The 13,383-nt window shown below is 43.5% G+C and overlaps 1 protein-coding gene across 2 annotated transcripts in view; it reads left to right on the top strand.

Moving 5' to 3' along the window:
- Positions 1–9,997, top strand: part of LOC125457905 (glypican-5-like) — a 502,368-nt gene extending 492,371 nt beyond the window's left edge. For both annotated transcript variants that reach the window (XM_048542684.2, XM_048542683.2), the window contains one exon: positions 4,513–9,997. In XM_048542684.2, coding sequence (XP_048398641.2) covers positions 4,513–4,712 — 200 coding nt within the window. In that variant the 3' untranslated portion in view covers positions 4,713–9,997. The remainder of the gene's footprint in view (positions 1–4,512) is intronic.
- Positions 9,998–13,383: the final 3,386 nt, after the last annotated feature.

Below are 13,383 nucleotides of genomic sequence, written 5' to 3'. Positions count from 1 at the left end.
GAGTTCTGGGCACCACTTTGGCGGCAATGTAACCAAGGTTTATCACAATGAGAAACAAAAGAACTGTGGATGCTGGAAATCAGAAACAAATTAAGAAATTACTGGGAAAGCTCAGCAGGTCTGGCAACAACTGTGGAGAGAAATCGCAGTTAACGTTTTGGGTCTGACCTTTCCTCAGAACAGTTCTATCTATATGTGATGCAAACTTCAAAGAATTATATACCTGAACCCCTAGGTCTCTCTGTTCTGCAACACTGCCCAAGGCCCTACTTGTAATTGTATATGTCCTTCCCATGTTTGTTTTAGTAATTGGTAAGAATTATTTAAATTTTCAACTAGACAAGTTGACTTTGACTAGCTGATGCATTACCATGGAAAGAAAAAGAATTGGGAACTCCCTAATTCATATCTCAGATTAGTTGTTACTGTCACTGTTGGTGCATTCAGGGTTAATCAAGCAAGTGAAATCACACAATTTTTGGGGAGGGGTTGGTTTTGCAAGCGTGGTCTGGTTGAGTGTAGTTTGTGCTCTGCTTATTATGAACAACCAAATGTATATGCCTTTTGATTCCATCAACCAATTGTTCGGACATACATCTGTTTAGATTCTGTCAGAGGCACTTTTTAACCAAGCTTAACAATAGATGCAGGAAGGATGATTTCCTGATTGGTTGGATTTGGAACCAGGAGATTCATTCTCAGAATAAGAGGCAAGCCGTTTAGGATTGAAATAGAAGGATTTTTTTCATTAACAAGACAGTGAATCTTTGGAATCCCGTACCCCAGGGGACTAGAGGCCCATTGAATATGTTTAAGACAGAAATCAATAGATTTCTAGATTGTAAGGACAGCAAGAAATATGAAGGGTTGCATGCAAAATAACATTGAGATGGAAGAGCAGCCCTGATCTAATTTAATGATAGGATGGGTTTGAGGGGCTAAATAGCCCACACTTGCTCCAGTTTCCTATGTTACAACCAGCATGATAACTATGCTTCAAAAGTAGTTCATTGTCTGTGAATTTGTCATTGATTTGGGATGTGGTAGTGTTGTGTGAGATGTTGCACTAACAGAAAGCAAGTCTTCAAGTTTCAGTTGTTCCTCCAGCTTTACACTTCCTTTAAATTCAAACTCTTGACATTTTTCTTCTGTTGGACCTTACATTGAGATTTGCTCACCCTATATTTCTATAATTATCTCACATCCAATTAATTCCATACTGCAATGTTGGCACCATGACTTTGATATTCTCTGGGGAATTCCTTAAATGAAACTTGCTCCCTGTAGCATGACATCATCTCTCCAACTAACTAATGCCCAAGGCATTCATAATCCTTTCAGTATAACTGTGACAGCTTGCAAAATATGATGGTATTTTGTAACATATTGCCAGTGGTTACTGTCAGTTGCCTATGATATTATGTCCTATACCAACTAAGTTGGGTTCTTCCAACACCATATAGGACCATGGCAAAAGGTCCCAAACTCCAGAAACTATCCCATTGTACAAAGATCACTGTGTGGCACTACAAAGGATTCATATATCCAGCTGGAGTTGTAGAATTTTTTATTTTTTCACAGGATGTAAACTTTATTAGCTCAGCCAATTGTCTATTCCCCAGTTGGCTCTGAGAAGGTGTTAGTGAGTTGGTTTTTTGAACCACTGCATTCCTTTTAATGTAAGCTCACCCACAGTACTGTTGGTGAGGGAGGAGTTTAGACTCAGTAACAGTGAAGGAATGGTGCTACAGTAGCTTGGAGGAGGGCCTGCAGGTGATGGTGTTCCTGCATAACATCTGCCCCTCTGCTTCCAGGTTGTAGATGCTGCTGGTTTAAAAGGTGCTGTTGGAGCAGTGCATCTTGTAGATGCTTGATATGTTGCCACTATTCATTGATGGAGGTAAATGCTGAAGGTGACAAGCAAATTGAGTGGTTGCTTTGTCCTGGAAGGTATCAAGCTTCTTGAGTGTTGTTGGAGCTGCACAACTAAGTGAAGAGTATTCAATCACATCCTGACTTATTTCTTACAGATAGTGGACAAGAGGAGTTGGAGTGAATTACTCACTGCAGAATTCTACCCTGCACTTATCACCACAGTATTTTTGCAGCGGCCCAGTTCATTTTATAATCAATAGTAACCTTGAGGATATTGTTAGTGAGGCATTCAGTGATGGGAATGCTATTGAACAATGACAGGTTTTGAACATGGTCATTTCTTGGCAGTTGTGAATGCCACTTGTCAACCCAAGCCTGAATAATGTCCACATCCTGAGATAACAAGGTGTAGAGCTGGTTGAACACAGCAGGCCAAGCAGCATCATAAGAGCAGGAAGGCTGACATTTCGGGCCTAGACCCTTCTTCAGAAAATCCATTGCATTTGGATATAGAGTACTTCAGTCTCTGAGGAGTCGCGAATGGCACTGGACATTGTGCAATCATCAGCAAACATCCGCACTTCCAACCTTATGGCAGAGGGAAGGTCATTGATGAAGACGGTTGGCAAAGTCCATTTCTTTAATTTTCCCTTCAATGTTCTCCTTCCCCCTTCCATTCTAGAGTATGAGCACTCAGTTACCAGCTATTCTGTCAGCTCAGTCTTTTTTGATAGTTCAGTGATCCTTTTTTCCTTGACCAAGGAAGTTCTGCATATAGGGATAACAAGAACAGCAGATGCTGGAGTCAGAGTCAACACAGTGTGGAGCTGGAGGAGCACAGCGGGCCAGGCAGCATCAGAGGAGTAGGAAAACTGATATTTCAGGTCGGGACCCTTCTTCAGAAAAATGAAAACTGCATTGTCTAAGTTCTGCATATATCTATCATTTGTGGATCTGGGAAGGATGCTGTTCAGAGGAACTTTGTGGACTCCTTGGGCCGAATGGCCTGCTTCCACATTGTAGGAGTCTATGATTCTATCATTTTTGCTGAAGTCTGTGACGGTTGAACCTAAGTTGGTTGTACATTGCTGTTGGCTGACAATTCTAGAAAAGGAAGAGCTGAAATTATTCCTGAAGAGTAAAAGGTTTTGGAAGATGACATTACTGAATTTGGTGACCTTTATACTGTGCGTATTGTTGAACCAATTTGTAAGAAGTATATAATCAACTATAACTTGCCTGTCAATGCATCTTTAACTTATATTGATTCTAGATGCTAGACTGTAAAGTTTTATCTAAAATAGTGTTTTGTGCTTACTTTGTTTCACTCTTATACAGTAAAAATTATTTTGTTTCAAACCATAAAATCTGTGATATCAATCCACCAGGAAGTAACTTGGAGTTCACTATCCTGTTTCCCTCTGCTGAATGCGAGGCAAGGAGCAGAATTAGTTTGTGGCTGTGATGGAATAGCATTTAACATGCAAATATGATAAATGTGTTCCTTGATTAATAATTGTGATTAATTGTATGCACGTGGAGGGCATTATCTGGAGTTTCGCTTGAGTATATGCATGGAGAGCTCATGAAGTGCAATTGTAGTGTCCTTCCCTCCGACCCAGGAAGCCCGGCTTCCAAACTGATTCCCGGAATGGCAAGACTGATATATGAAGAAAGACTGGATTGACTGGGCTTGTATTCACTGGAATTCAGAAGAATGATGAAGGTTATCTCATAAAAGCACATAAAATCCTGATAGGACTGGACTGGTGAGATGTGAGAAGAATGTTCCTGATATTGGGGAAGTCTTGAATTAGGGGGACACAGTCTAAGAATAAGGAATAAACTGTTCAGGACTGAGATGAGGAAGAATTTATTCACTCAGAGAGTTGTGAACTTGTGGAATTTTCTCCCACAGGCAGCTATTGGGGCAAATTCATTAAATATATTCAAGAGGGAGCTGGATGTGGAACTAGTGGCTAAAGGGATCAAAAAGGTGTAGAGAGAAAGCGGGAGCAGGATACTAAAATTGCACAATCATGATGAAAGAATATGGTATGTTGTATGATCATATTGAATGGTGGTGTAGGCTCGAAGAGTCGAATGGCCTGCTCCTGCAACCATTTTCTATGTTTCTAAGTCATGCCTGCTCCAGAAGCATGCAATAACGTCTTCAAACAGGTTGATTAGAAAATGTCTTGAATATAAATATAGAGTTAGGAAGTATGTACTTGTCATGTTTAACCCTGCAAGTCAATGTGAGACTGTACTAGGATTGGCTATTCTGCAGCAACTGACTATCTGGAGACTAACAGAAAGGATCATTGGGGTCGTGTCTTTGAAACTAACTCCTTGTATAAATCAAGGCCATTATAACAGTGAAAGGAGGAAATGAACAGACACAAGGTGAATTCACTGCAACCCTAGAAATGTGCTCCTGTTAGCTATTATAGTGTTGATGCACTGTGGGTATTGGCTGCTATAGTCATGCCATATTACAGGTACAGACTGGCAAGTTTATTCAGCTGGTTTGCATACAGATTGTGCCATTGCAGTATTGTATTGACTCTAGCACATCCACACTGTACAAGTCACTCTCTAACTATATCATTTCTATCTCTCTCTTCTCGTCCTCAGATGTACAAGAAGAGCAATGGTCGAAGAACCAGATTTTCCCAGGGGTGGCCCCCACACTGAAGGGAGCAAAGGTGGCCCCTCCAAGCTCCACCCCCAGCAGCACAACTCAGAGCAAGCCAGGAGCGGCAGCCAATCATTATAGCCTGTCCTCAGTCACCACGGTCACGATGCTGGGGCTGCTGTGTCATTGGCTGTTATAGTTAATAATGCATTGTAGGTGCCCTTGCCTGTTTTTATTTATCCAGTATTACAACTATCACACAGCTTCTTTTTTTTGTTGGAGGCCAAGTGGTGCTTTAGGATCTGTGTTCTTGTAATATAGATGAAAGCTGCAATATACTATCGCAAACTGTTGGTCTGAAAGGGTTTTGTATAAGCAAAATGTATCATGTGAAAAATGTACATAGTTTGTATAAAAGAAAGCAGTAGATTTAATCAAGGTAAAGGAAGTGCCCAGGATACAAATAGACAATCTCTTTGAGTGGGAATTCAGACACTGAGACCTAATAGAGCTTCTTGATTTTTGCAGCCTGCTCCATTTAGTTGCCTGACTAACTCTCAGGATTTATTGATTTGACTCCCTTGATGTGTAGGGGCACCCTGACCATGTATTATATGCCCCAATATTTGTCTTCCCTGCCAGGGTAGCCATCTGGAGTATCATTATCTCTAATCTTAGTTAATAAACAGAGGTGCTGCTGTAAAATGTATGCACGTATGCAGCCGTGAGGGCGTGCTTATCCAGCAAAAACTGAATGGATTGAGATCATAGTCATAGAGAGATATACAGCTTGGAGACAGGCCTTCAGCCCAACTTGTCCATGCTGACGAGCTTCAGTTTCCAAAACTGAACTAGTCCCATTTGGCCTGCATCCCTCTGAACTTTCCCTATCCACATACCTGTCTAGATGCCTTTTAAATGTTGTAAATGTCCCAGCCTCTACCGCATCCTCTGGGAGCTCATTCCATACATGCACCACCCTCTGTATGAAAATGTTGCTCCTCAGGTCCCTTCTAAATCCTTCCCCTCTCATCTTAAAACTATGTCTTCTAATTTTGGGCTCCTCTATTCTGGGAAGAGATGTTGGCTAATCTTGACATTTTAAGAAGGACCGCCTGAACCAAATGATTGGAATGGGTGGGCCGAGGATATGGGAGGTTGGCAGGATGGCGCTATGGGATGTTGTCATCGTGAACTGTGATTTCTCTTTGCTGTCCTACCACGAAGATCGGAGTCACAGTGACTTATGCTGAATGTATTTACTGAATGCCATCTTAACCTCTCCCATAGAATGTCACATCAATACTCAGGGCTGAGGAGTGGAAAACGTGAGGAGAGTCCGTCCCTTTAGTGACATGTTTACTTTTTGGAAATGGCTTCATTTATGTACATTGATGTTTTAAATGCTTGTTCAGTTTGTCCGTCAAATTTCGTGAAAACCTGGGGTTCACTGGATTTGGGATCTTGTGATGAACATGGTTAGGTATATCCACTTGAAGGGTATTTCTGCAGAATGCAATCATTGGTTTTATTTGTGACCCAAATGTGTTCTCAAGGAAAATGACGCTGATTCGCTGTCCGTTAAACTGAAGAATAGGGGATGGTTATAATCCAGTGCGTTTTGACCCTTTGCTGTGCCAGCAGTTATCCCTCATCCAGCACCTCTCACAATATCCAGTCATTTACCTCATTATAGTTGGTGTCTTGGTGCTGTGCTGCTGCCAGTGTTTGTTACATTCTCACATTCTCTGCCAGCATGACAAAACTGGACAGCTCCTCAGGTCATTCCATCTATCATGCAATCCTTCTCGCAGTTCCAGCACACCTGAAAATCCAAACTTTACTGTCAACGAATCCCAGCTGGAATTTTGTCTATGTGGTATTGAGCCATCTGTGCCTTTCTCAGGTGAAAAGTCTTTTGACACATTTTAGGAGACAAACGGATCAGGGAAGTCCTTGCCACAGGGCCTTGACCTAATGCTTGTCCTTCGGTCAGCATCAACAGAAGATCATTTGGCTGTTCACAACGGTGTAGCACAGGGCCCTTCAGCCTAACAAGACTGTGCCGACCCATGACGTCTTTCTAAACTTTTACCTCTATAGTGTCAGTATCCTCCTATTCATTGTCTATTCATATATCTGCCAAGATGCCTCCTAAACATTGCTATTATATCCATCTCAACCACCTCCTCAGGCAGCACATCCCAGGCCTTTAACTCCCTCCATGTAAAAGAAATGTGCCTCTCCCATTTCCTTTAAACTCACCCCCTTTTAGTTAAAACCTGTGAGCCCTAGTAGCTGACATTTCAACCTCAGGGATAAAGAGCCTGTTTATCGCTTTGCTTTTCATGGGATCTTGCTGTGCACTCATTGGCTGTCCAGTCGCCTCATCTTGCAATGGAGACTGTGTTCAAAAGTGTCTTCCTTGACTGCAGTGCACTGTCAGATGTCCCGAGGCCATGAAAGGTGCAACATAAAAGTAAGTTTCTTTTCTGTCTTCGATTTATCATTTCTATATATAGCCTATTATCTGGAAGACTGGGAGTTTACATTTTATAGGCTGTTAAATCTTCAAAGATGTATGTCTTTTACCCAGCAACATGTGTGCTGCAGATGCTGGTGAGACAGCCAGCAGGCCTTTTCTCTGCTTGCAACATATACGTGTCTTCCTCCCACTCCACCCACGGCTCTCCACAGCCTTATTCCAGCTGCCACCTCCATGATTCTGCCATTTACCTCCAGCAGGAAGTGCATTCAGAACAAGTCACTTGCCCCCAATTCCCCCATGAGGAAGAGATCAAACCTCCACCTCATGTTTGGAGAGTGCCAATGATTCGCCAGGTATTGGTGCTCTCAGTTTATTGCATTATCCATTTGCATCCTTTAAAAAAAGCAAGGCAGGTTTTGCTTTACTTCAGAAATGGACTTCTTTGTTGGCTAGGGTTCAGCAAAAACACTTAGACCGCGCTCCACACGCAGTGTTCAAGCAGTTGCTGTTACACCACTGGGTTTTTTTGATGTGTAACTTCATTCTTTATAGGAACACTTCTTCAGAGCAGCACATCAGTCTCATTCTGCGAGGCAACTTTAACCATCCCTCCTCCCTCTTTATTGGTTCAGCACCCATAACAAGGGGATGCGCTGGTGGCGATGATTTCAGTCAGTCGCTAATGTGGGTGAATTTAAATTGCCAGCAGAGCTGATCTAATGAGCCTACCCTCTGTATGTATGGAGGCTCATTGATGGGAGGTGGCCCCTCACTCAGAGCCACCAATTCTAACGAGGAGCACTGTGTCTTGCTGAAGTAGTGAGCCATGTAACACTAGGTTATAGTCCAACAGGTTTATTTGAAATCACAAACTTTTGGAGCAGAGCCACTTCATTAAGTGGAATGAGAGACGAAAGCACATGGACACTGAATTTATAGGCAGAGAGATCAAGGGCAGAGAGATCAATAGCTCATACAAACAGTGTGAGCAGAGTGTCAAATAATAAGGAAGGGTCACTGGACCCGAAATGTTAGCTCTGAACTTTTTTCTTCACAGATGCTGCCAGACCCGCTGAGCTTTTCCAGCAACTTCTGTTGTTTCTGATTTACAGCACCCGCAGTTCTTTCGGTTTTTATTTAGTATTTAAATCACTGCCACATCTCTTCCAGGCAAGCCCACCTTGAAGAGGTTCTGCTCCTGTCTCTGATGGGATTTCCGTTCCTATCTTTCTTCTTGCCCACTGACATTAATTTCACTGTAACTCCTGGTGTTTGACCAGGTATTTGCTAAAACTCCTTTCCGCAGCCATATCAGGGTTCTGAGGAAAGGTCGCATTAATTCTGATATTTTCTTGACAGATGCTGCCAGACCTGCTGAGCTTTACCAGCGACTTCTGGTTTCATTGTTGTTGTTGTTGTGACAAATAATAAATCTTTGCAGTTGACCAAGAGAGTCAGATGGTGTGAGTAAAGTGCCAACAGCTGAATAATGACCGAAGGGACGGCCTATAATCTGACTAAATGTGCCAACAAATTAATAATAAAATGGTGCTGGAGATAAACCAAATGACTGGAAATAATGTGATAGATATAAGAATCGCGTGCTGAGGCCTACTCAAGGTAGTGAGTAATCAAAAACTGTACAAACTAATTAAGGTAGAGAGATCATAACAATTTATCAAGGTGATGGTGTCAAAACAGGACATTAAGGGGGATTTTACAGATACAGAACAGTGTGGTGGTGTCATATGTAGCATAATATGACCCTAAGATCACAGCTGAGTCCCTCTCCATGGGTACAGAAATTGGCTATCAGTTTCTGCTCAGTGATTCTGCGTTGCCGTGTATGTCAAAGCCTGCCTTGGAGGAAGCTTACCCAAAGTTGGGAGGCTGAATGCCCTTGACCGCTGAAGTGTTCCCCTACTGGGAGGGAACATTCCTGTCTGGCAAACTATTCCAGTCACTTAATTGGTCTCCAGCACCACCTTATTTTTAATATTTTGTAATTATCTCTCTGCCTTAATTACTCGGATTATAGGCCATTCCTTCACTTGTTATTCAGCTGCTGACACTTTACTCACACTGTCTGACACTTCTCTGGCCACCAGCAGAGACTTATCATCTGACACTCCACTCACACCAGTTGTACGATCTTTCGATCTGTCTACCCATAAACTCTGTGTCCGTGTGCTTTTGTCTTACTTCACCTGACGAAGAGGCTGCACTCCGAAAGCTCGTGATTTCAAATAAACCTATTGGATTATAACCTGGTGTCGAGTAGCTTGTGCCTTTATCCACCCCAGTCTAACACCAGCACCTCCAAACCTTGTTGAAGTAGACTTCCCCTTAAAAATCTACTTTATTGAAGTAACTATAAATGATGCATCCAGCTTTAGTCAAAAGTTCGCTGATAATAGCTCGCAACATCTCATGACTGATCTTATGTTCTCTCAGAGCTTTTTCGATGAAGGGTGTAGGCCCGAAACGTCAGCTTTCCTGCTCCTCTGATGCTGCTTGGCCTGCTGTGTTCATCCAGCTCTACACTTTGTTATCTCGGATTCTCCAGCATCTGCAGTTCCCATTATTTCTGACATGTTCTCTCAAACCTGCTTGAGGGCACCGGAAACTACATTCCAATATGCCAATCTTCTCTCACCTTTACTTTCTAGACCAGCTCCCTAAGGTGCTAACTGTTGCTCAGTTGGTAGCACCTCTCCTTCCGAGTTAGAAGCTTATGAGTTCACATGCAACTCCACAGACTTACGCAAATAAAATTACAGTGCAAAGCTGAGGGAGAACTGCACCTTTGGAAATACTGTATATCCAATTGGGTGTTAAACTGACATTCCCATCTGCTGTCTCCAGTGGATGTTAGGGCTGCGACAACCCCTTCAGAAGAAGAACAGGGAGATTTTTTTTTCCCTGATAGTAGGAACTGCAGATGCCGGAGAATCTGAGATAACAAGGTGTAGAGCTGGATGAACACAGCAGGCCAGGCAGCGTCAGAGGAGCAGGAAGGCTGATGTTTCGGGCCTAGACCCTTCCCAAAACGTCAGCTTTCCTGCTCCTTGGATGATGCTTGGCCTTCTGTGTTCATCAAGCTCTACAGATTTTTTTACCCTGCTGTCTTGACTAATACCTATCCCTCAAACCAACATGTGAAAAAACAATTTTTTCTGGCCGTTAGCACGTTGTTTATGGGAGCTTGCTGTGGACAAATTGGCTGCCCTCGACTCCTATTCTTCAGAAGTGTTCTGAAATAACTGCACAGAGGCCGGTGTCTCATCACCAAGTCACCCTTTCTTTACATGTACATTACACATGGGTTGTGACCAGCCAGCTTAGAGTCAGTCCCTAGACTGAGGAGTCTTTCTGAGACTTCTGTTTGTGTCTGTCATCCAGGGCTCCCTGACTGGTCCAGGCTAGCAATCCCAATCAAGAATCTCTTCGGCAGCATTAGTGAGATCAACCTGGCCAGAATCTCTTAGGCAGTGAGATCAACCTGGCCATGGTTCCAATCAATATATGCTTCATGTCTGTAAAGCACTTTGAATTGTTCCAAGATTATAACTGGTGCTGTATAAATGCAAGTTCTTCTCATTTCCCTGACCTCCTAACATAGTTCCAGCATTGGTAACTTAGGATCATATGGCCAGTTTCAGTGTCATCTGTCCAATATAAAGCATGGTTTACCCAGTGGCTGTGTGTTAAAAGAAACAGAGGTTAGTGCCTTTCTGCACTGTGGCCCTCAACCCTTTCTCTCCACCTGGGTCCAGAACTAAGCTCTCATGCAGCAACTTGTGCCGACCTTCCATGGACCTGTATGGGTTCGAACTTCCCAAAGTGGGAGTTGAGATCCCAAATGGGTTCACAAGGTCCGAGGCAACACTGGTCACCACGGAGTTGTGCCCCACTTCTTCCCCTGATTTCACAGGCCTTCTTACTCCTTGTCCCACCATATATCATCCCCTCCCTTTTTCACACTGAGGGATTGTGACACTAATCAGTCCTCAAAGCAGGGTCTTAGCGGGAAGGTGTTCAGGATGGACGAGTGTTCGTGGCTGCACATGTCTCATTATCAATTAACATTCTCCAGAGCGGAGGACTTCAAAAGGCACTGTTTTGCTATAATATATTGCAGCTTTTAAAAGAGTTTCCATCAAAACTAAATGATGGTAAGATTATATTGCTACATATTACAGGAAGAGGAAGATTAACAAGTAGAAAAAGAAACACTTGCTTTGATCCACAAGCAGCAGCTATGACCCCTTCACTGCTACACTTGCTGGCTGTGCTACTGTACTTTCAATGACTCCTGCTGTCAAAGAACTGCCTGTTCAACCACCTTTAACAAACAAAAGAACAATTTTGCCAATAAAATTAATTATTTTATACACAGTATTTAACCCACGTTATCTTGCCTGCCAGCAGTAACGGGGACAGCACAAAATGTCACAGCTAATGGCATATCATGGGGGAAATTCAATGGTGTGTTTTGCATTTGGGAATCAAACCTGATGGGAGCATCAGTATTGGATTGCTGATTTTGTACTTGTGCGAAACATCTTCTCTCCATGTTCCTCAACCCCGTGAGAAGATGCTGACTCTTGTGTCGAATCAATTACAAGGCATGTTCACTGCAAGACTGGTGCCCACAGTGGTCTCAGTAAGATACACCACAGCAGTAATTGATAATTTGATTTTTCATCCCAAAAACCTGCGTTCAATTCATTCCCGGCTATTCAGACAACACACCTTCTCCCTCCCTGCAATGGGTGCCCGAAGTATAATGGGTTTAGTAGTAGGCTGAATCTCATCAGCACTGGTATCATAGAATCCCTACAATGTGGAAGCAGGCCATTTGGCCCTTCAGCGACCCTCTGAAGAACATGCCACCCAAACCTACCCCATCCCTGTAAAGTTGCATTTCCCAAGGTTAACCCACCTAGCAGGCACATCCCTGCACTGTGGGAGAAACCCAGAACAAACCCACGCAGACACACGGAGAATGTACAAACGCCGCACAGACAGTCACATAAGGGAGGAGTTAAACCTGGGTCCGTGGCACTGTGAAGCAGCAGTGCTAACCACTGAGCTCCACTGTAAACAGCCCCAAATTTAGCACCAAATTATCACTCTCTGTAAGACATTCGGAATTTAGCACTAATTGAGAGAATCTCATGGACAGAATCTGAAAAATGGAACGGCCACATTCCTGAAGTAAAGCTTCTGCTCTCTACTGGAAAACAAGTACTTGGAAAAATGGTGCCTAGAACCTCCAGATTATTTGCATTTTCTTCCAGTCTGTATAGATTGTTTTTTCATTCACACACAGGATGGGAGCATCACTGACGAGGCCAGCATTTATTGTCTATCTCAGAGAACTGTTAAGAATCAACCATTTTGCTGTTTAGCTGGAAATGCTTGTGTATTATTTTTAAACAAGTTTTAAGTGGTTTAGAACAGGTCTGTATCCCATCCAAAGAGGACAGTAACAATAAATTATCTACTTCAAGCAGAGCTGCACAATGACACACAGAATCAGACACATGTTGGGATCACTAATGTAGTGGAGCAAGACCATGCTGCAGAAGTCAAAATAAACAAAATTGGCTCAAATCCAAGATAACAAGGTGTAGAGCTGGATGAACACAGCAGGCCAAGCAGCATCAGCGGAGCAGGAAGGCTGACGTTTAGGGCTTAGGCCCTTCTTCAGAAATGGGGAAGGGTCAAGGGGTTCTGAAATAAATAGAGAGAGAGGGGGAGGCAGTTAGAAGATGGATAGAGGAGAAGATAGGTAGAGAGGAGATAGACAGGTCAAAGAGGCGGGGTTGGAGCCAGTAAAGGTGAGTGTAGGTGGGGAGCTAGGGAGGAGATAGGTCAGTCCAGGGAAGATGGACAGGTCAAGGGGGTGGGATGAGGTTAGTGGGCAGGAGATGGGGGTGGGACTTGAGGTGGGAGGAAGGACAGGTTAGGGAGGTGGGGACGAGCTGGGATGGTTTGGGATGCAGTGGGGGAGGGGGAGATTTTGAAGCTTGTGAAGTCCACATTGATACCATTGGGCTGCAGGGTTCCCAAGCGGAATATGAGTTGCTGTTCCTGCAACCTTCTGGTAGCATCATTGTGGCACTGCAGGAGGCCCAGGATGGACATGCCATCTGCAGAATGGGAGGGGGAGTTGAAATGGTTCGCGACTGGGAGGTGTACTTGTTTAGTGCGAACCGAGCGTAGGTGTTCTACAAAGTGGTCCCCAAGCCTCTAATTGGCTTCCCCGATGTAGAGCAGGAAACAAAGGGTACAGCAGATGCGGTATATCACATTGGCAGATGTGCAGGTGAACATCTGCTTGATGTGGAAAGTCTTCTTTGGGCCTGGGATGGGG

This window comes from Stegostoma tigrinum, chromosome 14 (genome assembly GCF_030684315.1).
Source record: "Stegostoma tigrinum isolate sSteTig4 chromosome 14, sSteTig4.hap1, whole genome shotgun sequence".
NCBI lineage: Eukaryota > Metazoa > Chordata > Chondrichthyes > Orectolobiformes > Stegostomatidae > Stegostoma > Stegostoma tigrinum.
The sequence above is the reverse complement of the archived record's forward strand: the minus strand, read 5'-3'. Positions and strand labels throughout refer to the sequence as shown.